The 26,403-nt window shown below is 42.3% G+C and overlaps 1 protein-coding gene across 6 annotated transcripts in view; it reads left to right on the top strand.

Moving 5' to 3' along the window:
- The window catches only part of WAPL (WAPL cohesin release factor), a 119,340-nt gene that overhangs the window by 35,543 nt on the left and 57,394 nt on the right, over window positions 1-26,403 (top strand). For all 6 annotated transcript variants that reach the window (XM_056530793.1, XM_056530797.1, XM_056530798.1 and 3 more), the window contains 8 exons: window positions 1,649-2,695; window positions 9,744-9,850; window positions 17,555-17,650; window positions 20,262-20,411; window positions 21,069-21,205; window positions 22,400-22,511; window positions 22,784-23,008; window positions 25,054-25,165. In XM_056530793.1, coding sequence (XP_056386768.1) covers window positions 1,649-2,695; window positions 9,744-9,850; window positions 17,555-17,650; window positions 20,262-20,411; window positions 21,069-21,205; window positions 22,400-22,511; window positions 22,784-23,008; window positions 25,054-25,165 — 1,986 coding nt within the window. The remainder of the gene's footprint in view (window positions 1-1,648; window positions 2,696-9,743; window positions 9,851-17,554; window positions 17,651-20,261; window positions 20,412-21,068; window positions 21,206-22,399; window positions 22,512-22,783; window positions 23,009-25,053; window positions 25,166-26,403) is intronic.

Below are 26,403 nucleotides of genomic sequence, written 5' to 3'. Positions count from 1 at the left end.
CATAACTCTTTCAATTTTGCACCTAAAAATCCATATGATGGATTATTTTTTGCTCCGCCAATTCTACTTTGTAATGACGTCATTTTACCTAAAAATCTACGGCGAAACGGAAAAAAAAATCATTGTTAGACAAAATGGAAAAAAAAACGTCATTTTGTAAATTTGGGGGCTTCCGTTTCTACACAGTATATTAGTCAGTAAAAATGACACCTTATCTTTCTGTACGTCCATACGGTTAAAATTATACCCTACTTACATATGATTTTTTCCAGAAGTACGACAAAATTAAACCTAACTACATGCAGGAAAATGTATAAGTTTAAAATTGTCATCTTCTGACCCCAATAACTTTTTTATTTTTCTGCGTATGGGCCGGTATGAGGGCTCATTTTTTGCACTGTGATCTGAAGTTTTTATCGGTACCATTTTTGTATTCATAGGACTTATTGATCGCTTTTTAATAATTTTTTTCATGATATAAAAAGTGACCAAAAATACTCTATTTTGGACATTGGAATTTTTTTTGACCGTGGGGTTTAATTAACTATATATTTTTATAATGCGGAAATTTCCGCACACAGGGATACCACATATGTTTATTTTTAGTTACACAGTATTTTATATCTTTTTTTAATTGGAAAAGGGGGGTGATTCTAACTTTTATTAGGGAAAGGGTTAAATGATCTCCAACTTTTTTTTTCACTTATATATTTTTTTGCAATGTTATAGCTCCCATAGGGGACGATAACACTGCACACACTGATCTTTTACCGCTTGAATGCTGATGCCTTGATCTCAGGCACTAAGCAGTCATTCGGCGATCGGACACCAGAAGGCAAGGTAAGGGACCCTCCTGCTGTCCTACAGCTGTTCGTGATGCCGCGATTTCACCGCGGCAATCCCGAACAGCCCGCTGAGCTAGCCGGGGGTAGTTTACTTTCACTTTAGACACGGCGTTCAAAAGGGTTAATAGCGCGGCACCGCGATCCGTGCCGTGCGCTACTAGCCATGGGTCCCGGCCGAGCCCGACCCGCTACGGCATGGCCCCGCATTATAGAACGGGAGCGGACTCCGGACGTACAGGTATGCCCTGGGTCCTTAAGAGGTTAAAGGCTATGGGCACTTTTTGTTATGCATTTTATTATTGCATTGTACTTGATTTAAACAATAGGTCACTTTCTGATAACACATTCCCTTTAAGCGTAAAGCATGAAGTGACTGACTAGTAGATAGTACATCTTTGGAAGCAGGAAGGATTTTTGTACCAGTCTTTTAGAACCATTCTCCAGTATTAGCGGGACCTGGCGGTTGTTTTCCATACTGTGACTGTCCATTATAATATTTACAGCAATAAAAGTCTATTGTTGGGAGGTTTCATACTTTGAATTCTATAAAGTAATTATTATCCTCAATTTGCTAAGTTCTAAACGTTAGAAGAAGCATGACAGGTCCTAGGATTACCTGTAACTAGGGTGACTCATAATGCCTCAGCAGGTATTTGTTGGCAGAACTCATCTGATGGTTTCCTGCTCAGTTATAATCATTCCCATGTCATGAAATAGTACATAAGTGATAGTAACCTTAACTCTGGGTGTATAAAGCCAATTGTATTAAATGCATGTTTTTTTGTTTTGTTCTATCTTATTAGGTAATGCACAGAGCTTCCTAGAAGACAAAAATAGCTATACTGCTCAAAAGAAGAGTGACTTTGACAGCAAAATGTCTTTTGATACATTACATTTTGGAGTTTCCACAAAACCATGTAATAGTAACACAAAGCCTGTGGAATCAGTTCTTTCTAGTTTTGCCACTGACACAGATGACTGGGTCTTGGAACCTGTAAAGAGACCAGATTCCCCTGTACTGAAAGAACAGGCTCAAGAGACACAGAGGTTTGGACTGTTTGACTGGGAAGATCTGACTGATGAAAACTCAGAAACTCCAGACTTTGAGTTTTCTTTGAGTGCAAGTAGTCCTAAAGTTGAAGAAGACGGCATCCAACCTAAAGAACAACCAACAGACCCTGAGGAGCAAATAGGTGAAGATTCTCTCCAGGGTGGTGTGAAACTTGGTAACTGCAGGACATACTGTAGGTCTAGCAAAGCAAAATCTACGCAAGGTTCATCAAACTTCGATAAATTGTTAGATGGTGCCAGTTATAACACAGACAAGACCAATTCTGTGAATAAAAGCAGTGGTAATAGACCCACTGGTCGGACTAGAGATTACACCGTTCTCCACCCATCATGTTTGTCTGTATGTAATGTTACCATACAGGATAGCATGGAACGGAGTATGGATGAGTTAACTGCAAGCCCTTCTACAGATTTAGGGGAAGCAGGGCGTCTTAGAAAAAAAGCTGATATTGCAACAGCAAAAACAACCACAAGGTTTCGCCCTGGTAATACGAAATCCAAGAAGGATGCCAAGTTGGAGTTTTTTGGGTTTGATGACCAAGATGATGGAGGTGGTGGCGATGGTGCATCTAAAACTTTTGGACAGTCAAGCTATAGAATAAAATATTTTGGATTTGATGACTTGAGTGAGAGTGATGATGAGGATGAAGATGAATGGCAACAAAAAGAGAGAAAATCAAAAAAGATGGCAAAGAGTGCAGTGATGGAGGCAGAGTGCAGTGAATCCATCTTTGGAGTCGGTACAAATCTGCAGAGTATGCAGTCAGCAAATAATATTGGTAAGTAGTATTGGGAAGCAATTCATGAATGTTTGATGCACATTTGCCCAAAACTTTGTGTAAATTTAATAAGAGAAAAAAAATGCACGTTTTGCACCACATTTTACAGAAAAGCCACTCACCCCTCAAACCAGCAGCAGTAGTAGTCCACTCCCAAGCAAAAACAAAGGTAAGTGACATAAATAGCTATACACATCCGTAAATAGGTGGTGGGCTCCAGCTATTTGTACTATCTACAGAAGTTTCCTTTCGTCACTTACTTTAAAGGGTGAACGGGTCACATAATCTTCCATTACATGTACGATGAGTTTCATATTTAAGCACAAATGGGAATTCTTGGTAACGGTGCAAAGTATTGTAGATTTCTCCAGATATTCAGAAACTGCTGTATGTTCATGGTAGAATGAATGCCCTCTAAAAGGAATGGCTGTACGGGTGATGTAGTTATCTATCTATTTTTTACTTAAGTTATGAAATAAAATATGATTAGAAACTTGTATGGTTTCCTGACTGGATCCATGCCATCACATTAAATAGTTTGCTTTTACAATGAGCAGCTAATTTAGTCTATTTACCCCTTAAAGGAGTAGTCCAGTGGTGAACCAAGTGGTGAACAACTTATCCCCTATCCTAAGGATAGGGGATAAGTTTGAGATCGCGGGGGCTCCGCGATCTCCTGTACGGAGCCCCGACAGCCCGCGGGAATGGGGCGTGTCGACCTCCGCACGAAGCGGCGGCCGACACACCCCCTCAATACAACTCTATGACAGAGCCGGAGCGCTGCCTTCGGCAATCTCCGGCTCTGCCATAGAGATGTATTGAGGGGGCGTGTCGGCCGCCGCTTCGTGCGGAGGTCGACACCCGCTATCTGGCCGGAGAGCCTGGCCCCCGTACAGAGAGATCGCAGGGGGCCCCAGCGGTCGGACCCCCCGTGATCTCAAACTTATCCCCTATCCTTAGGATAGGGGATAAGTTTTTCTCCACTGGACTACCCCTTTGAAGACACCGCCTGTTTTTTTATTAATGACCAAGACCAATTTTTCAAATTTGGCATGTGTCTCTTCGGGGGTTTTAACTTTGACATGCTTTTACTTAGCGATGTGATTTGAGATTGTGTTTTTTTTTTTTTTTTTTTTTGTGACATACTGTACTTTGTTAGTGGTTTATTTTTATGTTTATATGTTTTTTATATGGGAAAAGGAGGTGATTTGAACTTTTAATATGGAAGGGGTTAATGTGTCTTTTTAAACTTTTTTGTTTACACTTAATAAGTTCCTTAGGGGACTTTTAGGAAGAATCATTAGATTCCTCATACAGATCAATAGAGTTCTTTTGAACTCTCTGTGATCCATTGATAGAGCCTAGTCCAGCCAGGCTCTATCAATGACAGAGCCACGGACACCAGGGAAGCAGAGGTAAGCCCTCCGGCTACCTCTATAGCGAGCCGCATGCTGGCTATTAGTGGCGGCCTCCAGCTACTGAAAACAGCCGGGTCTGCAGAGTATGGAGCGGGCACGAGTCTGAAGCTCGCTCCATACACACCTCTAAGTGCTGCCATGCTTGTCGGGGGTTTTCAGGTCTGGCCCTGCTTGCCTGAAGTAGGGCTAAGGGCCTGAAAAATTCACCTGCCTGGTGCTTGGAACTGCATGGACGTCGGGCGATAGAAATTCCACATCCCCATACTAGGCTGACAGGAGGCCATCAGCTGGATCTCCTGATCGCATCGAGGGGGATTGCTGTTCCCCCTGTCAACCCCATAGATTCCGTGATCAGGACTGATCACAACATCTATGGGGTTAATGCTGCCAAGACCGGCGCAATTCTGGCCTGATCGGCTGCGAGAAGACCGCGGCTTTGACAGCCGGGTCCTGCCTGCGATCTCCTGCAGAACGTCACACGGAGCAGAATATCGCCAGGATGTATGCATACGTCCTAGGGCGGGAAGGGGTTAATAATAGAAATGAGCAAGTTCAGGTTGGATAGCTTTGTAGGCATAAGTACATTTGGGCCATACGTGACATAGTTATTCATCTTAGAGTCACACCTTTAATTGTTACTCCTCACATAGGCACTTGATTTTTCTGCTACACATAGAAAGGCCTCTCTCTTCAGACTTTCGGTGAACATTTAGGGCAATATGGCCATTTCAGGGCACCATACTGACATTTTCATTTAGGGGTCTGGCCTAATGAAAAAAGTTCTTTCCAAACTGTATATAACTAACATACTCATCAGAAATCAACAACGACTGGACAATATAACGCAAGTCTAGGAACAAAAACTGCTTTAGTTTCATCGAGTCAGGTCTTTTGTGGCTCATAGAGAAAAGCAGAGGTACTAAATGTGCAAGATCAGTCGACTGGAGTCTAAGGAGAAGCTTTACTTTGTAGCAACGGCCTCTAACAACGTCCGGGACCCGTGGCTAATAGCGCGTGTTGATTGTGGTGCCGCACGCTATTAACCCTTTAGACGCGGTGTTCAAAGTTGAACGCCGCGTCTAAAGTGAAAGCATGCTGGTTAGCTCAGGGAGCTGTTCGGGATAGCTGTGGCGAAATCACGGCATCCCGAACAGCTTAGAAGACAGCCAGAGGATCCCTACCTGCCTCCATGCTGTCCGATCGCCGAATGACTGCTCAGTGCCTGAGATCCAGGCATGAGCAGTCAAGCGGCAGAATCAGCGATCAGTGGTTTCTTATAAGAAACCACTGATCAATGTAAAAGATCAGTGTGTGCAGTGTTATAGCCCCCTAAGGGAGCTATAACATTGCAAAAAAAAAAAAGTGAATAAAGATCATTTAACACCTTCCCTAATAAAAGTTTGAATTGCCCCCCTTTTCCCATAAAAAAATGCTGTAAAAAAAATAAACATGTGGTATCTCCGCGTGCGGAAATGTCCGAATTATAAAAATATATTGTTAATTAAACCGCACGGTCAATGGCGTACGCGCAAAAAAATTCCAAACTCCAAAATGGTGCATTTTTGGTCACTTTTTATATCATGAAAAAATGATCAATAAGTCCTATCAATGCAAAAATGGTACCACTAAAAACTTCAGATCATGGTGCAAAAAATGAGTCCTCATACCGCCCCATACGCGGAAAAATAAAGTTATAGGGGTCAGAAGATGACTATCTTAAACGTATAAATTTTCTGCATGTAGTTATGATTTTTTCCAGAAGTACGACAAAATCAAACCTATATAAGTAGGGCATCATTTTAATCGTATGGACCTACAGAATAAAGAAAAGGTGTCATTTATACCGAAAAATGTACTACGTAGAAACGGAAGCCCCCAAAATTTACAATTTTGTCTCATAATGATTTTTCCGTTTTGCCGTAGATTTTTGGGTAAAATGACTGACGTCATTACAAAGTAGAATAAGTGCCACAAAAAATAAGACATCATATGGATTTTTAGGTGCAAAATTGAGAGTTATGATTTTTTTAAAGGCAAGGAGGAGAAAAAGAAGATGCAAAAAAACTGAAAAACCCTGGGTCCTTAAGGGGTTAACAATGCGCTGCCGCGGCGATCCAATCATCCAGCATGGCAGCCGGAGGTCCCCTCACCTACCTCTGCTGCCTTCCACGGGTCTTCTGCTCTGGTCTGCGATCGAGCAGACCAGAGCAGAAGATGACCGATAATACTGATCAGTGCATGTCCTATGCATAGCACTGAACAGTATTAGCAATCGAATAATTGCTATAAATAGTCCCCTATGGGGACTATTAAAGTGTAAAAATAAAAGTAAAAAAATAAATTTAAAAAAAGTAAAAAAAATTAGAAAAACCCCTCCCCCAATAAAAACGTAAATTGTCCCATTTTCCCTATTTCACCCCCCAAAAGTGTAAAAAAAAAAAAAAAAAAAAAAATATATATATATATATATATATATATATATACATACATATACATATACATATTAGGTATCGCCGCGTGCGTAAATATCCCAACTATTAAAATAAAATGTTAATGATACCGTACGGTGAAGGTAAAAAAAAAAAAGTCCAAAATAGTTGCTTTTTTATAACATTTTATTCCAAAAAAATTTATAAAGTATTAAGTTTTATATAAGCAAATATGATATCAATAAAAAGTACAGATCATGGCACAAAAAAATGAGCCCTCATACCACCGCTTATACGGAAAAATGAAAAAGTTATAGGTCTTATAGGGGGATTTTAAACGTACTAATTTGGTTAAACAGTTTGCGTTTTCTCTTTTTTTTTAAGCGCAACAGTAATAGAAAAGTATGTTTTCATGGGTATCCTTTTAATTGTATTGACCCAAAGAATAAAGAACACATGTCATTTTTACAGTAAATTGTACGGCGTGAAAACAAAACCTTCCAAAATTTGCAAAGTTGAGGTTTTCTTTTAAATTTCCCCACACAAATAGTAGTTTTTTGGTTGCGCCATACATTTTATGGTAAAGTGAGTGATGGGTTTACAATGGACAACTGGTCGCGCAAAAAAACAAGCCCTCATACTAGTCTGTGGATGAAAATATAAGAGTTATGATTTTTAAGTTCTTAAGGGGGTTAAGCTTTTTTTTTGACACTTAGACTTTTAGGGTGCGTTCCCACCTGGCGTATATGCAGCGTATTTCGCGCTGCGTATTCCTCGCTCACTATACACACAGGGCTTTCTGGCGGCAGTCCCTATATGTGTAGTGAGTTTTGGAAACTGGGCCGTGTGCCGACGCGACTGATGCGCGGCTCCGCCTCCAAAACTCACTGCACACATACGGCTGCTGCCCGAAAGCCCTGTGTGTATAGTGAGCGAGGAATACGCAGCGTATTTCCCGCTGCTTATACACCAGGTGGGAATGCACCCTTAGGAGGAATCACTAGATTGATTGATTAGTTTGACCTGTGTGCTCTGCGCTTCATTGATGATCCCTGGTCCAGCCAGGCTCTATCAATGACGCGGAAAAAGAGGCAAGCCCTCTGGCTATCTCCACAGTAACCCACCAGGCAGGGAGCATTTACATGTCCCTTTAGCGGCGATCTAAAGGGTTAATAGGCAGCAACGACGATGGCCGCATGCTGGCTATTAGCGCCCCCCCCAGCTAGTGATATCAGCTGAAGGCCGCCGGGTATGAAATGGGAAAGAGTCAGGAGCCCACGCCACTGTACTTGTCGAGGTCTTTCAGGTCTGGCCTGCTTGCCAGAAGCAGGGCTAGAGCCCTGAAAAATTCACCTGCCCAGAACTGCATGTCCCGGGCTAGGGGCGATAAGATTTCTACATCCCTGAATGCTAGATCTGCATATGGCTGCTTTCCAGAGATCCCAATAGTTAGAAAAATGTTTTATCTGAATGAGATTGTTTTGGCAGCAAACATTTCTACAAGATGCATTCAGATGAATGGGGCTGCCACAGAAATGTTTACAACAGATCTGCTTAATGTATTCGCCATGCTGCTTTTCCTGCGGGATCCACTACTGGCTTTAACTAAAAGAAAAAAAATTAAAAAAATCTGTATGACACCAGCCTTAGCATGTTTCCGACAAGGAACACATTTTCAAATCAGTACTATGACTGTAAGGCCCCTTCTGGCCATGGGTCTTCAAATGACCTGTACGCTTCACAGACTTCTCTGACGCTTTCAGTACAGGTGCTAGGGCTCAGGCTGGGACATAGGACTAGAAGTGAATGTGAATTACGCTCATCTGGACCTGTCCTAACGCTGGGCTATATGTAAGGCTGGGTTCACACTACGTTTTCTCCCATACGGGAGCGCATACGGCAGGGGGGAGCTAAAAGCTCGCGCTCCCGTATGTCACCGTATGCGCTCCCGTATGTCATTCATTTCAATGAGCCGACCGGAGTGAAACGTTCGGTCCGGTCGGCTCATTTTTGCGCCGTATGCGCTTTTACAACCGGACCTAAAACTGTGGTCAACCACGGTTTTAGGTCCGGTTGTAAAAGCGCATACGGCGCAAAAATGAGCCGACCAAACGTTTCACTCCGGTCGGCTCATTGAAATGAATGACATACGGGAGCGCATACGGTGACATACGGGAGCGCGAGCTTTTAGCTCCCCCCTGCCGTATGCGCTCCCGTATGGGAGAAAACCTAGTGTGAACCCAGCCTTAGAACTACAACGTAGCTGAAAGTCAGATTCAGTGTTTGATATTGACCGAAGCTACAAGCAGCTTCCCTGATAATGTTCTGCTGCATCACAGCCGCCACACAGCTCTGTTATGGCCTCAGTGGTTTAACCTGGCTTTGACGTGTGGCAAGCATAACACTGATGCATTTTTCTAAGTCTATATTATGCTCATCTGATACTGACCTCAGTTTGTAAATCTGCTTTTTTCTTTTGGAACTGGATAAGCATAACGGAAATAGATGGACACAGTTCGTAGATAGCTAGCACGGCACTGCTTCTCTTTGAGTATAGAACAATGATGAAATGGCAGCGTGGTGGAGGTGGTGCTCTGATTAACAATAGTGCAAGAAGACGTTTCAAAAGAGCAGAAAAAAATCGGCAACTCACCGCAACCAGCTGAATGAAATCTTCTTCTTTTATTTCATACTCACAAATATGTTACATGGGAAGAGGGTAGTGGGAGGGACACAGGATGGCGACCAAGCTCCGTTTTGCACGGTGATCGTGCTTCCTCCGGCCGGAGGAAGCACGATCACCGTGCGAAACGGAGCTTGGTCGCCATCCTGTGTCCCTCCCTCTACCCTCTTCCCATGTAACATATTTGTGAGTATGAAATAAAAGATTTCATTCAGCTGGTTGCGGTGAGTTGCCGATTTTTTTCCTGCTCTTTTGAAAAATAACGGAAATAGAACAGAGGTGTAAATGTGTTTTAATCCATGTCAAAAATAAGGAAAACTAAAGCAAGGAGATGGGGCTTGAATGTGTTTTTTATTTTTTATTTTTCTTCCCAAGAGAATTGTTTATTAAAAAGTAATACTTTTATTGATGTTTAAATTTAGTTTTTCTTCTTGATCTTTGGTCTGCAATATCTCTCCATGAATTTTTCTGACTATACATTATAAGAAATCTTTTCTATATATATATTATAATTTTAGATTCTGTAGACGATCCTTATGCTGAACCTGTCTTTAAAAAACCTGCCAGCAGACAAGGAGATAAAAATAAGGATAACGCCAGGAAAATATTCAGTGGACCAAAACGGGTAAATATATATAATTTTTTAAAAATTCTTTTAATGATTACTTTGGAATATTGTGCAGCTAAATATTCAACCACTTGAAAAGAAGAGTGCTTTTTCCTAGAAACAATGTGACTTTTTCTCATGGGCTATCCTGGTATTGCACCTTTGCCCCATTTACTTGAATTTCATAGTATTGAATGTAAAAGTAAATGTCAACTCAGGGCTATACCACATAGCAATATGTAAATCTGAAAAATAGTGAAAGACCCCAGGGGGAATAGCTCAGGGATCATCGGGAACGTCCCAACTTCGTACAGGGCACATTTTTACCAGCAGTCAACATGCCAGAGCAGCTTCATGCAAGGTCTGGCTCCTCGCCAGGTTTATTTCATTTGCGGTTGCGGGTACAACAAAATAAATAAAATAATGAACAAAATAAACACACGGCTCTTGGGCCACTACCTACATATGCCAACATGCTCTGACTATACCACTGCTGGACTAGCTCCCTTCCACATTCCATCTGCAACTTCTTATGCTATAGTTCACATTTAGCTTATCTTGTGTTCCTCAGCCAGCTCATCTGACAGTCCCTCTGGGAAAGAACACTCCTCTCGTTTTCCACGATAATGCCACAGTCCACACTGGTGCCGCTTGGTGTGTCCACCACAGCCATTTGCTGTGTGCCCATCTAGCAAAGGGACATGGTACCTCCCCCCCTTGCATCAATCTGTGATCTAGGGGAGAGCTCTGTCAGTCCACATTGTCTGACTTACTTATAACAAACTTTCCTTGCCTCATTAACTAGGCCTCCGGTTTCTCCCTGATCAGGTAGGGGAATACACCCTTTTCCTGTCTTACTTTCACAATGTGTGTGTAATAATCACTAGGGATGAGCAAATGGAATCTGACAAATCCGAATTTGTTACGAATTTCAGGAAAAAATTGCTTCGCAACAAATCCGAATATGGCCGCGATTTAGTAACATAGAAACATCTAATTAAAGGAGTACTCCAGAGAAATTTTTTTTTCATAACATGGGAAACCTATTGTGAAAGTATATAACATTGTAATTCACCTGCATTACCAAATCTGCCGCAATCCCCGACTTCTCAGAAACCAGAAGTTCGGCCAGTCATTCTGCGCTATGAATTTCGTACCCCATACCTTCTTTGTGTCAGCGCATCATCTTGGTAACGAAACGTCACCGCTTCTGCAACCCTCCCCGCTGTCTGCCCCTGCCTCCTGTGGCCGCCCCTGCCTCCTGTGGGTCACTCCCACACTTTGAATATTCATACCGTCTTCGTTTGCACATCCCTGATTCGCTGGGCTGTACAAACTAGTTTGTAAGCCCCCAGCCTATCAGTGGCGTCCGTCCGCGCCTGCGCACTGATCTTTGTGCCGGGACCGGACACGTGCTCAGCCAATCATCTCCCTGTTAGTTACGTTGCCGTAACTAACAGGGAGATTCACAAAGCAATTTAGTAAGTTTTTTTTGTGCAACACAGGGAAAGGTGTTTTACAGTATGTAAAACGCCTTTCCCTATGTACAGACCCTTATTGTAATGCAAATGGAGTTTGGGGGAAGGGGAACTTTTATTTACCATTATGGGAGTTCAGGCTGCTTCCTCCTGCTGCACGAGTAGATTTAGCTGTGTGTACTCGCATAGCAAGAGCTCCGTGCAGCCACAGGACACCATGATTGGTGCAGGGTTTGGAGGGGCAGGATATGATAATTTTAGGGGCGGATGGCAGGGGAGGCAGGGAGGGGTGTGTTTATTGAAATGAATGGGGAGGGGAGATACAAGGATAGGGGAGGGGAGAGACTTGGGTAGGGGAGGGGGGGGATGAGGAGAGAGGCACTGAGAGACCGGAAAGACGAGCCAGGGAGCTTGGGGGATGATGATTTTTACATCCTCCTCTAGGGCTCCATAACCAGGAAGTGGCAGAAATTCAGGAAGAGGTAGCAGAGGAATGGCTGGGCCGATTTAGGAAAGAAAGACATCCACTTAAAGGTAAAGCCAAGGGGAACATTATAATGTAAATAAAAAATGCATTATAGAACTCCTTTAAGGGTAAAAAAATACCAGAGTCCATCAAGTTCAACCTATATCCCTAATGAATCCCTACTGAGTTGATCCAGGGGAAGGCAAAAAAAACACTCATACTAGAGGTACAAATTCCTTCCCGACTCCAAATATAGCAGTTAGAATAAATCCCTGGATCAACGTTCTGTCCCTATAAATCTAGTATACATAACCATCAATGTTATTCTCCAAAAATGCATCCATACCCCTTTTGAATTCTTTTACAGAGTTCAGTCTCACTGCTCTTACAGTAAAGAACCCCCGTCTGTGCTGGTGTAGAAACCTTCTTTCCTCAAGACGTAGAGGATGCCCCCTTGTTATAGATTCTGTCCTGGGTATAAATAGATCATGGGAGAGATTTCTCTATATCTATACATAGTTATTAGGTCTCCCCTAAGCCTTCTATTTTTCTAAACTAAATAACCCTAATTCTGATAATCTTTCTGGTTACTGTAGTCCTCCCCATTCCCCGTATTACTCTGGTTGCCCTTCTTTGAACCCTCTCCAGCTCCACTATATCTTTCTTGTACACTGGTGCCCAGTACTGTACACAGTATTCCATGTGTGGTCTGACTAGTGAATTGTACAGCAGTAGAATTATTTCCTTTTCGTCGGCATCTATGCCCCTATAGAACATCTATGCCCCTATAGAACACGAGGGTGAATGCCATCTGGACCTGGTGATTTGTATCTTTAGATTTTTTTTTTGTAGTCGGCACTGTACTTCTTCCTGGGTTAGACAGGTGACCTGTACTGGGGAGTTAACCTTATCTCGCTGTATTTCACCTGGCATTTCACCTGGAGAAGAATTTGTATAATATCTTTTGCTTTTTCCTGATCCTCGTTTATAATTTCTTTGCTTTTAAAGGGCCAACACTTTCATTTTTAACCTTTTTGCTATTTATATAGTTAAAGAACATTTTGGGGTTCGTTTTACTCTTTGGCAATGAGTCTTTCTGTCTCTATTTTTGCGGCTTTTATCTGTTTTTACATATTCTAAATTTTTCTCTATAGCTTTTTTAATTGCACAAATCACTTAATTAATCTCCATTTAGTGCGGTCCAGGCTCCAGGGTATCTAAAATGGCAGATCCACATGTGAGGACATGGGGCAAGGAACTCTGGGTAGGCAGGAAGACCCTGAATCACATGCAGCAGGCAGCTACCCCTGTGATGTCACAGCCCTATATAATCGGCGGCCAGTGACTTAAAGGGGTACTCCAGTGGAAGACATTTCTTTTTTAAATAAACTGGTGCCAGAAAGTTAAACAGATTTGTAAATGAATTCTATTAAAAAATCTTTATCCTTCCAGTACTTTTTAGCAGCTGTATGCTACAGAGGAAATTCTTTTCTCTTTGAATTTCTTTTCTGTCTTGTCCACAGTGCTCTCTGCTGACACCTGATGTCTGTATCAGGAACTGTCCAGAGCAGGAGAAAATCCCCATTGCAAACCTATGCTGCTCTGGACCGTTCCAAATCTGTGACTAATAATACTGTACTGGGCTCTACTACACAGCGATTCTGTGTTGCTGCAGTTGGTTGTACAACAACTGTAAAGCTAACGGACCAGTTAGTGAGCACGAAAAGCCATAGTCACCTGATTACAGTGCCTAATACAAGTTGTGTAGCAGAGCGTATTGTCTTCTCATACGTGTAACCTGTGCATACTTGGGCTGTGTAGGTGTTTTTTTTTTATTTAATTTTTCTCCCTGAAAAACTAATTTTGGCCTAGTTACTGTGAAAGGCCAGCCAAAGCTACACCTTTGTTTCTGTAGCCGTATACAGTTTGTAGTGGAGCGCCTAGTCCTCCTCTCATAAGTGTAAACTGTATGTACACCTACATGTCCTTTTATATATTTTCCTGTTAAACTAATTTGGGCCTAGTTACTGTGAAAGACCAGACAAAGCTACACACTTGTTTCTGTAGTCTAATTCAGTTTTAAGCGTTGTGGAGCACATTGTCTTCCTCTCAAATGTGTAACATACGCACTCAGCTAGTGTATAAGTATGTCAGGCAGAGAAGAGCCAAGACATGCACAGAGGAATTTAGGCCTCTGCCACTCATCAGGCGCAGGCAGAGGTCGCAGCAGACTAGGGGCAGCAGGAGTCACAGCAAGAGGTCTGAGCTCCGGGTGTCGGCTAGCAGTCATGTCTCGACCAGCAACCCAGCAGCTGTGATTGATTGGTTCACTCGGTCATCCACTTCATCCCAAGTGACATCCAACACCCCCAGTCAACAATCGGTGGGTTCCGCAGACTCAACCCTCAGTTGGCATGGCCCTCATGCTGCTGCCAGCTCCAGGCTCTGTCGTTGTGCTGCCATATGGTCCCCTCATGCTGATGCTGGCACCTCCAGGCTCTCTCATTGTGCTGCCATGGATACTGCAAAACATAATGAAGGTGCTGGTCCTCAGTAATAGAAATTCCTCCGCATTAGACCACAAGTAAGTATTGAGGATATGCATTAGCTAAAACGTAACTTTTCTTGCACTAGGATCGCGCAGACTACATTGCCGCTCCCATAGATGGTAATGGATTTCTGAGCAGATCTCCCAAATGATCCACCCTGAAATGCATTGCAGTCCATGGGGGCAGCAATGCAGTCTGCTCGGTCCTAGCGCTGCCAGCTCGATCTCCGGCAGAAATTCTGCCCAGAAATTTTGCAGTGTGAAACTAGCCTAAAAGGTGGAAGGGAACCACGTATGGTCCTTTGTAACAGGTGGGGGTAAAAACTTCCCCTGTAAGGCAATACTCTCGCACTATTAATTTCCTTCTTGGCAAGTGTTACTCATCCTAAAAAGGGCAGCCCCACCCAGGAACCTCTCCCTATTTCCAACAAAAAAAAAACTGGGAAATGGCAGTGTGTTCAGGTGGCAATAGGGAGAGGTTCCTGTGTGGGGCTGCTCTTTTTAGAACGAATAACACTTGCCAGTAAGGGAATTAATAGTGTGAGCGTAGGGCCTTACAGGGGAAGTTTTTACCCTCACCGGTTAAAATGGACCATACGTTGTTCCCTTCCACCTTTTAGAGGTCTTTGCATCACATCAATACTTGGTGGTGTAGGTGGCACATGGTGTTTTTTTTGCACACCTTTCCTTAAATAAATAAAAAAAATTTGGTAAATCTATTTTATCCTAAGCATATTAAGTTTACGTAATGCATATCCTCAATACTTACTTGTGCGCACTAACACTTTTACAAAAGAGACTGTTTTCTTCTGCCTACCTACCTCAGCTACTATGCTGATCCTGCTACCTGCCTGATGCCACACATCTGATGCCAAGTTCTCCTTTCACCGACCTTTGTTACCGGGTACTGGTATTGCCACCCACCGCTCCATTCGGTCACCAGGTCACTTTCTGGACTCCTGATTCCACCTCCAGGCTGTCTCATTCTGCCACCATATGTTCTCATGCTTCCGCTACCTCCAGGCTGTGTCATTCAGCTACCATATGGTCTCTTCATGCTGCCACCACCTCCAGTCTGTGTCATTGTGCCACCATATGTTCTCCTCATACTTCCGTGACCTCCAGGCTGTGTCATTCAGTCACCATATGGTCTCTTCATTCTGCCGCCACCTCCAGGCTTTGTCATTGTGCCACTATATGGTCTCCTCTTGCTGCCGCCAACTCCAGGCTGTGTCATTCTGGTCTTCTCATGATGCTGCCACCTACAGGCTGTCACTGTGCCGCCATGTGGTCTCCTTATGCCGCTGGCACATTTAAATAAAAATTTTTAGGTTCATCTATTTGAAATCTTCAATTTAAATGTTTAAAAAGTATATTTTCAATTGTTGGGCCCTTTGGTCTCATCAGGCTGTTGCTGCCTCCAGGATGGGTCATTCAGCCACTATATGGTCTCCTCATGCTTCAGCCACCCCCAGGCTGTGTCATTCTGCCGCCATATGGACTCCTCATACTGATGCTACCTCCAGGCTCTGTCATTGTGCCACTCTGCGACAGTGATTCTAATAGCGCTGCCTATAATCTGTATGTCATACTGAATAATATTATTTCACTAACACAGCACACTCCATATGAGTGTAACGACAAGGCAAATTGTGCTACACCCCTATTGAGGCTCTCTGTAGCCCATAAATAGCAGTTTTTAATAGCGATTCGCCGCAAATTCAGACCGAAGCAAATGTTTTTGGAAAATTCGGCGAATCGGCCGAATCTAATTTTTCTAAAATTCGCTCATCTCTAATAATCACTGCACAGCACTTTGGTTGCAGAGCAATGTATTAGAAGGGATCTCTGTGGCTGTGCTTGTCATCTCTCTATAAGCAACAGTAAGGTAAAATCGTTTACATTAACCACAAAGGTAACTCACAGAAGCACAGGATTATTTTAATTTATTAAATTTTTCGGGCAAAAAAAATGTTTTTAGTTGAATTCTGAGCCTGGTGCACAATCTGTTTATTAGTCAACTATATGTGCCAGCCCCAGTTAAGTGCATGCTATTTGACCTTATGAGGGGGACTCTTTCTTGCCACTTATCTTATAAGACAGTCAGATTGAACCAGTAAAAATGCAGCCTGTCCTGATGGCGGGCTATTGGGAGTTTCTGAAAGGCTTAGTAGTCTGATGGGTTTGGGAGTTCACCCATGATTTTCATCTCTTCATGAGGACAGACGCCTTCATCTTACAGCGTCTTTTTGATGTGCAAACATTTTAAAAAAAAAATAAAGTCGACTGAATAGCAGAGATACAAAGTGACTGTATCTAAGGTGCCTTTTTTTGGGTCCTAGTGGTTGTACTTCAATTTGGGTGGACATCCTGCAAGCTCAGATGAGATTTCATGTTTAGGGCCTCAGTGTGAAAAAAATCCCAGTAGCTTGCTTCAGTATTGTTAAAGTTAAGCCCTATACTATCTATAGGTAAATGGTAAAACTACCTAGGGACATTGCAGGTAAAAGCTTTGGTGTGCGCTATTTTTCTTTAGCAATAAGCGGAAGCTCCATATATAATGTCACATATATAAATTGGTATTAAAGTAGTCTCATGCCTGAAATTACAGAAAAACGTATCCCCTATCCTCACCCCTGGAGAACCCCCTCCTCCATATATCTCTGAGAGCAGTTCTGCAATCTTCGGCTCTCCCATACAGATATATGGAGGAGGCGTGGCGGCCCCTGCTTGATGTGCCGCTCAGGGGGAGAGTCGGGGCTCTGTACAGGAGATCATGGGGGCCCAAGAAGTCAGACCTCTCCTGCGGATAGGGGATACAGTTTTCTGTGATTTCTCTAAAGGAAGTGGTTGAAAAAGCAGCAAATCTTTCATGCAAGTGCGTAGAGTATAAATAAGGTAAATGCTACACAATCTCGCACCAACTCAAAACTCTTCTTGTAACAAACACGTGTCCATTATGGCAAGGGTGTACGAGAGAAGACTGACAAAGCCACCACTGGTGAACAAGCTTTTCCACATCCTCATAAGGCATTAGAACTTCTGCACTGTCACCATTGAAACAATTAGAATGAAGGGGCTGCTACACACTAAACATTGTTCTCACAATTTGTGCAGCAAAAGTCCAGCCCATTTATCTGAATAGCCACTGTGAAAACACGTTCTGATGCAGAAATATCTTTCTAAGGTTGATATGTATATTCCTTTACTTAAATAATGTTTCTTCCTAGTCTCCAACTAAAGCAGTCTATAATGCAAGACACTGGAACCAACCTGAAGCAGAGGAGCTTCCTTCCTTACCTGCGGCCAAAGCTCAGTCTGTACCAGTAAGTAAAAGTGCAATGTATGGGGAACGGTTTCATTACTAACCATTATTTTCTTCTGGTCATAGAAGAATTTTGGCAACCTGCCACAAGTCAGAAAAATACGCAGTTTTATACTGTGGATTAAGTGTGTTTTCCGTTCACTGGGCATGTATCCAAACATGTGAAATTTCCAGATCTGCATGCATTACGCCCTCCTAGCATTTGATATCTCAAGGCATGTTTCGTCAGACTGCTTTGCTCTTTTCCGTTCAGCACCCCTCGATGATAAAAGGCTTGCAAGTCATAAACCACTTGGCAGGTTCTCAGCTTATCAGAATTGAGAGCAGGACACTTGACCAGTGAGGCAGTTCCCTCATCCACCCTTCTGATTAGTTCCTAAGAATGCAGATATTTGGCCAGACCTTTTCTGTGTTTTGGTCACTACATAAAAATGTTTCAGTTCTCCTATTGTAAAAGTTACTAATTACAATCTTTTACTATTTATTACAATACATAACATTGAGGATACCTAAGGGTGCATTCACACCATGTTTTGGGTATACGGCATCCGGATCCAGCTAGAGAATTTTAAAGGGGTACTCCGGTGGAAAACAATTTATTTTAAATCAGCTGGTGCCAGAAAGTTATACGGATTTCTACATTTTCGTACTTCTACTAAAAAATCTTAATCCTTCCAGTACTACAGTTGCTGTATACTACAGAGAAAGTTGTTTTCTTTTTTAATTTTTCTGTCTGTCCAGTGCTCTCTGCTGACACATCTGTCCATGTCAGGAACTGTACAGAGTGCAAGAAAATCCCCATAGCAAACCTATCCTGCTCTGGACAGTCAGCAGAGAGGACTGTGGTCAGACAGACAAGAAATTAAAAAATAAAAGAACTTTCTCTGTAGTATACAGCAGCTAAGTACTGAAGGGATTAAGATTTTTAACAGAAGTCATTTTCAAATCTGTTTAACTTTCTGGCACCAGTTGTTTTAAAATAAATAGTTTTCCACTGGAGTACCCCTTTAAAAACCGGCCTCTGCCGTATCTCTGCCTGACCAGCGCCCTGCCCCATTCATTTCAATGAGCCGGATAGAGTCAGCTAGTGACTACGGTTGACTCATTATTTTTATTTTTTTGTTTTAAACAATTTTCATTTTGTTGCTGGACTGAAAACTGGCAGACGGATACAGTTTAAAAATAAGCCGACCGGAGTTGCTAGCTGACTTCATCCAGCTCATTGAAGGGAATGGGGTAGGCGCAGGGATTCTTGTGCCCTTTCCTGTGTGCTATTGGGTCATTCATAGTGGTAACATATGATGTGTCTTTTCAAAAGTGACATCACCACAGTGACAGATGGGAGGACTCCATAGCATACAACAAGGCAGTACACCAGCAGCGGTGCAGTCTGCTAAAACATAAGATCCCATTCACATGCATCAGACTTGAAAGAAATAGGAGTGCTAGCGGATCCTCAAAAAGGAATCTGATTAATTGCAGCTCATATGAACATACCCTAGGGCAGTGTTTTTCAACCAGAGTGCCTCCAGCTGTTGCAAAACTACACCTCTCAGCTTTATGGCCGATACCGATAATCTGTGGAGGTTAGGGCCAATAGCTTAGCCGATAATTTATACCGGAATATCGGTATATCCATCCCCCCCCCCCCCCGGCGACACCTCTGCAGATCATTGATTTAAAGCGCCCCACTGCCACCCGCTTCTCTACCCCTGCCTTTCCTGGGGTCCTCCTGAGTCCTACCACCACCGCACCGCCCTGGCCAGAGACCGCTGCCGCCCCATTGCCTCCCCCATTTCCGGTTTTATAATTACCTGTTCCCGGGTCCGCACTACTTCTGGCTCCGGTGGCGTCCTCCTGAGCTGTCACTGTGCGCACTGACGTTGACGTCGTGTTGAGGACGTCCCTCGTCATTGCGCAGCGTAAGACAGAACGCCGCAGGAGCCAGAAGTAGCGCGGGCCCGGGAACAGGTAATTAAAAAAACGGGGATAGGGGAGGCAATGGGGCAGCGGCGGTCTCTGGGCGGTGCGGTGGGGGGGATTCGTTGCGGGGGGCAGGTCATTATCGGCATGGTAATTACCGATACCGGTAACTTCCAAAACTGTTAATATCGGCCGATATCGGCCAAACAGATAATCGGTCGATCCCTAATGCACATCTCCTCTGCCCATTTACTTTAAGGTTTTTTTCTGCTGTCCTGTTCACACTGCTAGCAGAATTCTGACGCTAAATTTCTTTCCGCTTGAAGAGAGAACATGTTCATTCTTCAAGCGGAATCTGCGAGCAGAATCCAATAGAAGTAAATGGTAAAAAAAAAATTCTACCCGAGATCGTTTTCGAGCGGAATTCAAAAAAGTAGATTAAATAGCCGCCTCCTTCATTCCTCTTCATTTCCGCATGGAAATTCCGCTTGAATTCCACTCAAATCCTGCTTGATGGATAAAATGACAGAAGGCAACAATTTCCTGACTGAAATGATTCCTCGTGAATTCCTCTTTCATTCCTCAGTGTGAACGCTCCCTAAAAGTGCTATGTTCTTTTTGACTGGTTTTTTTTTTCACCTTTTGCTGTACATTATTTTTTTTGTAATATGATTATTCCTTGACAACAGGTGAAGCCATCAGAGTCTTCAGCTCCAAAAGATGATGGTGTTTTCAAAGCACCAGCTCCTCCTCCTAAAGTTATCAAAACTGTGACCATCCCGACACAGCCGTATCAAGACATAGTAACTGCACTGAAATGCCGGAAGGAGCACAAAGAGGTGAGTCCCTTTCTACAGTGGTCCCTTCCTGATTGTTTGCATTCTATTGACTTGGGAACAAGGTTGTTTTCCACATTTTTAACAAATAAAGCTTGTGAAAGACTCTGTGATGCAATATTGCATTTGATGGCCGCAGTGCTTTTTTAACAGATTCGCCACCGGTTACTCTAGATTTGCACCAGTGTGTGTGTGTGTGTGTGTGTGTGTGTGTGTGTTCTGCCTTTTTTCTTATCAATTAAAATTGACCCTTTAAAAAAAAAATAAAAATAAATCTGCATGCCAAGGAAAGTCACGCATTATTGTGGTGTGTGTTGAATTTTTAAGGCACAGTTTATCCTAATAATTTAACTGGTTAAATACTGATGAGGTCAACAACTACCAATCACTCCACTAATAAGCAAGAGAGCCAGAGCAAAGGAAACTCTCCACAGCTTGTCAGTAGTCAGAAACTGTTCTGTGCCAGTCTGTTTGCTCGGGCTCTCTGAACTGGCAGGAAGATTCACTTTTTCATAATAAATAAGATTAATATGATTAATCTGCTGCTGTCTTCCTGTTAGGCGAGTTGCAGTGAATATAACTTAAGACTAATGCCTTTCATTGAACGCTGCTTTAGGCCTGAAATGTTGTAAATGAAGAATGTATACTTGTGCTTTTCAGCTGTACACCGTGGTTCAACACGTGAAGCACTTCAATGATGTGGTAGAGTTTGGTGAAAATCAGGAGTTTACAGATGATATTGAGTACCTGCTGAGTGGATTGAAGAGTAGTCAGCCCATAAACACAAGATGCCTTAGGTGAGTACTGAAGTACATCTTTGGTTAAATGGCCAAAAAATCACCCCCCCCCCCCCCCCCCCCCCTGATACCGCAGCCTATGCAGGCATGTATACATAGATCAGTGGGGCAACCATTGTTTTCAGTAAAAAAAAGAGGTGCAAGTCCCAAAACTGCCCTGATATATATGGCTCTATAAAATAGAAGTTATATTTATACTAACTAATCGCAGTTAAGGTGGGTTCACACCACGATTTTGCTATACATTCGGAATTCGGTTTCATAAAAAAAAAAGGATGCAACCGTACAGAAAACCGTGCCCATAGACTCCCCATTCAAAACCGTATGCACCATAACGTCTGTCTGTTTTTCACACCATACGGTTTTTTACTTTTGTTTAACCTTCAAAGAAAACCCCACTCCACTAGTAAATCACCACAATTGTTTCAGAATAGGATGACCAACAAGCTCATATTGATGTTCAGTTGTCCGCATGCGTTAATGGGTAGCAAAATGTGCTTCGGAATATCGCCAGCAAAATATGCACATGTGAACTAACTCTAAGGGTCAGTGCACACATGCATATTTTCTGCTGCAGATTTGCCATAGAGGATTTAGCTACCTATTGAAGTAATTAGGCAGCAAAAATAAGAATATGTGAACTGACCATAAGGCTTGATTTCCACTTGGCAGATTTTTGCCACTGCTTTTTTTAAGCCAAAACCAAAAAAAATTGATTTGAAAGGAATGTCAAATATAAAGAGAGGATTTATACTACTTTTCTCATAGAACCACTTCTGACTTTGGCTCATAAACTAGTGGGAGTCTTACAAAAAAAAACTGCAAAGTGGGACCCCAGCCTTAATCAGATGTTACTGAGCTGGCTTTTAGCTGAGTACTTCCATGGAAGTTATGTATTATGTGGCATCTTCTAAAATGAATAATGCTATCCAATTATCTCTGTAGATAAACAGGTTGCAGATTGTCTGTGATCTTTATACAGTCTACACTAGGCATCCCCCTTTAATCTAGGGCAGTGGCAATATAACGTTTTGAGGTGCTTTAAACTGAAATCTAAATGATCTTTTTATTACATTATGAGATACATTCTTTGTGTAATCTTTTCCAGTTTTGATTATATTGTGTTCTCGCATATACTTTACACAGGACTAGAAATGTGGTTTAATTTTAATTAACCTATTTTCTTTTTCACAGTGTTATCAGCTTGGCAACAAAGTGTGCAATGCCAAGTTTCCGAATGCACCTGCGAGCACATGGAATGGTAGCAATGGTCTTTAAAACACTGGATGATAGTCAGCATCACCCGGTATATCCATCTTTATTTCCATTTATTGAAAATGGCATAACTGCTGTGTGTTGGTAGTTACAGTTGTGATCATCATCATGGCACTGCTTGAATTCAGCCTAATACCAAGAGTACTCTATACTCCACTGTTAACATATCAGCTTTTTTGGTCCTTGCACATTTTTGTTTATTTGACTTGGTTTGTACTTTTGTATGATTTTAAGTGATTTTACAGGTTACTGCATTATTGCCTTGATAAAAGTATATAAATTTGCATTGTTCTCTCTTGTTAGAATCTTGCACTTTGTGTTGCTGCGCTCATGTACATACTAAGTAGAGACCGCTTAAACATGGACCTTGACAGAGCAAGTCTAGACCTTATGATCAGACTTCTAGAAATGGAGCAAGATACCACTTCCAGGTATATGAATGAGAAAGATATGAACAAAATTAAAGAGAAAATTCGCAAGCTCTGTGAAACAGTACACAACAAACATTTAGACTTGGAAAATATTACGGTAAGTACGCTGTCTGAACTTGTATATAGAGCAAGGGTTGGGCTTATGCATCACTCCTCTGTACAAACTTAATATGAAAACTCCTTAGGCCTCTCTCGCTCGCGCTCTCGCTCTCTCGTAGTTGTTAAGCAAATCAAACTAAGCTAAATTTATCAGTACCTAACATAAAGAGTACTCTGGAGGAAACAGTGTTTTCAAATCAACTAGTGCTACAAAGTTATCCAAATTTGTGAATTACTTCTGTTTAACCTGTTAAGGACATCAGTTTTTTTTTTTTTTTTTTGCATTTTTATTTCCCCCTCACCTTCTAATAGCCATAACTAATAATTTTATCACCTGCAGACCCATACGCGGACTTGATTTTTGCACCACCAATTGTACTTTGTAGTGACATTTTACCATAAAATCTATGGTGAAACAAAATAAAATGTGTGGGGCAAAATTAAAGTGTACCTGTCAACAAATTTTTTTTATATAATGTCGATAATACCATTATATGTATATTTGTAATATACATTGGTTAAAAATTGTGTATATTTTTTGGGTGAAAAAGGCTGTCCCTGCAGCTATTGCATGTGTGTCTCTGAGGAGTCCAAATACAGGAAGTGAGGGTGGGACAGGCGGGTCTCTGTGCAGGCTCCTGGCTTGTCAATCGCCCTGATGTATGAGCCAGGAACATGTTATAGAGCCTCAGTGCACACTGTCCTGCTTTTTCTTAGTGCCCTGCTGGTCCACCCACACTTCCTGTATTTGGTCTTCTCCTACAAACACACAGGCAATAGCTGTGGGGCCGCGGCCGGGTCCGAGACTTAGCTCCGCCCCCTCCCTGTATTCGGGCGTGCTTGAGAGGCTTCTGCCCTCCTCCTTCTACCGGCCTGTAGTGTTCTTGTTACTGATGCGCCTATCAGCTGGGTGCATGCACTTTGGGGGGGTCATCTGCTGTACTCCTCCCCCTTCTCCTCCTATGGGGTCCATCCAGGTGTGGAGGTCACTTCCTGGATCTGCGGCTCACACCTCCCCTTCCATCCTCTGCTCTGCGGACCATCTGACTTCAGCTGCTGCTTGCCTCTTCCTCGGCTCACAACAGTTACAGCCTGTTTCTCACCTTCATCTGTGGGACACAGGACCTGGGTGAGATTGCTTTATTTTATTTGCTGTCTCCCGGTTTACGGTCTCCTATGTCTGACCCCAGACCCAAACCTACTCCCAGACAGGCGGCTGCAGCCCTAATCACCTACTACTCTTGTGTGGGCTGCAAGACCAAAATGCTTGGTGGTTCCACTGAATCCGCCTGCTCCAACACGCGCACCATTCCTTCTGTACCTGCTTCTCAGGATGCCCCCCTGGAACGTGCGTTATCTGCGCTGGCTAGGGTCTCCAGGACTATGGTATCTGCCTTGGAGCAGTCTTCTCTGCGCTCTTCCCCCAGGGAGTCCTGCTCAGTTTCTCCTGACCCCCACTTTTTTTAAACACATGATAAATCAGAAAAAATTATTTAAAAAAATCAAAGTCCCATCAAAACCAAAGTGGTACCAATAAATACAGATCACAGGACAAAAAAATAATCCTTGTGTGCAGAAAATTAAAAAAGTTAAAGGGGTCAGAAAAGGACACGTTTATTCATACCAATTTTGTTTAAAAACTGGCAGGAACTGTCCAGAGCAGGAGCAAATCCTCATAGCAAACCTCTCCTGCTCTGGTCAGTTCCTGAGACAGAGGTGGCAGCAGAGAGCACTGGTTAGATTGAATAGAACAACTCAACTTCCTCTGTAGTATACAGCAGCTGATAAGTACTGGAAGGATTAATATTTTTTTTTTTTATATAGAAGTAATTTACAACTATGTTAAACTTTTCTGGCACCAGTTGATTTGAAAGAAAAAAAAGTTTTCCACTGGAGTTCCCCTTTTTAAACCTGCATAAAATGCATAACATTATGTTGTGACCTCTATATATGGCATATTACATCTTTTTGCTGTATTCCAGCTGCGTGTGTGTGTATATAATGTGTATGTATGTATTTTTAAAATTTATATTTTTCTCCTAGTCTGGCCATTTAGCTATGGAAACTTTGTTATCGTTGACTTCCAAGCGTGCAGGAGATTGGTTTAAAGAGGAACTTAGACTGTTAGGTGGGCTGGACCATATTGTCGATAAAGGTATGTTTAATAAAATTATCAGGTAAAAGAATATGCATGCCATGATTAAAAAATTGTAGTTGTATTACTTTTATGATATTTGTATTATAAATTCTTCTAGCTCACGTTCACAACTCCTGTAATAAGTAATCTAATATACTAGATTGTGGCAGGGACAGGGCTTGCAAGCCAGACAGGCACATTCACCCAGAGATGCATAGCTTGTGGGGAGTGGTGGGGCTGAGCTGTAATGAAGAGATTGTAGTTAATGGACCTGTGATGTGGGTGTACAGTGGGGATCAAACGTTTGGGCACCCCAGGTAAAAATTCCTATTAATGTGCATAAAGAAGCCAAGGAAAGATGGAAAAATGTCCAAAAGGCATCAAATTACAGATTAGACATTCTTATAATATGTCAACAAAAGTTAAATTTTATTTCCATTATTTACACTTTCAAAATAACAGAACACAAAAAAATGGCATCTGCAAAAGTTTGGGCACCCTGAAGAGTTAATATCTTGTACTGCCCTCTTTGGCAAGTATCACAGCTTGTAAACGCTTTTTGTAGCCAGCCAAGAGTCTTTCAATTCTTGTTTTGAGGTATCTTTGCCCATTCTTCCTTACTTACCTGGTCTTCCAGTTCTTTGAGATTTCTGGGCTGTCTGTCACGCACTGCTATTTTAAGGTCTATCCATAGATTTTCAATTACGCTGAGGTCAGGAGATTGTGAAGGCCATGGCAAAACCTTCAGTTTACACCTCTTGATGTAATCCCCCGTGGATTTCGAGGTGTGTTTAGGATCATTATCCATTTGTAGAAGCCATCCTCTCTTTAACTTCAGCTTTTTCACAGATGTCATTAAGTTAGCATCCAAAATTTGCTGAAATTTTATTGAATCCATTTTTCCTTCTACTCGTAAGATGTTCCCTGTGCCACTGGCTGCTATACAACCCCAAAGCATGATTGATCCACCCCCATGCTTAACAGTTGGACAGAGGTTCTTTTCATTAAATTCTGTTCCCCTTCTTCTTTGAACATAACTTTGCTCATTCCGGCTAAAAAGTTAAATTTTAACCTCATCTGTCCACAGAACTTGTTTCCAAAATGCATCAGGCTTGTCTATATGTTTGCAAAGGTCAAACGCTGATTCTTGTGGTGAGGACGTAGATGAGGTTTTCTTCTGATGACTCTTCCATGAAGACCATATTTGTACAAGTATCTCTTTATAGCGGAATATTGTACCACAATTCCAGTGTCTG

The sequence above is a fragment of the Hyla sarda genome, chromosome 7 (genome assembly GCF_029499605.1).
Source record: "Hyla sarda isolate aHylSar1 chromosome 7, aHylSar1.hap1, whole genome shotgun sequence".
NCBI lineage: Eukaryota > Metazoa > Chordata > Amphibia > Anura > Hylidae > Hyla > Hyla sarda.
Note: the sequence above shows the minus strand (reverse complement) of the source record. Positions and strands in the feature narration are given on the sequence as shown.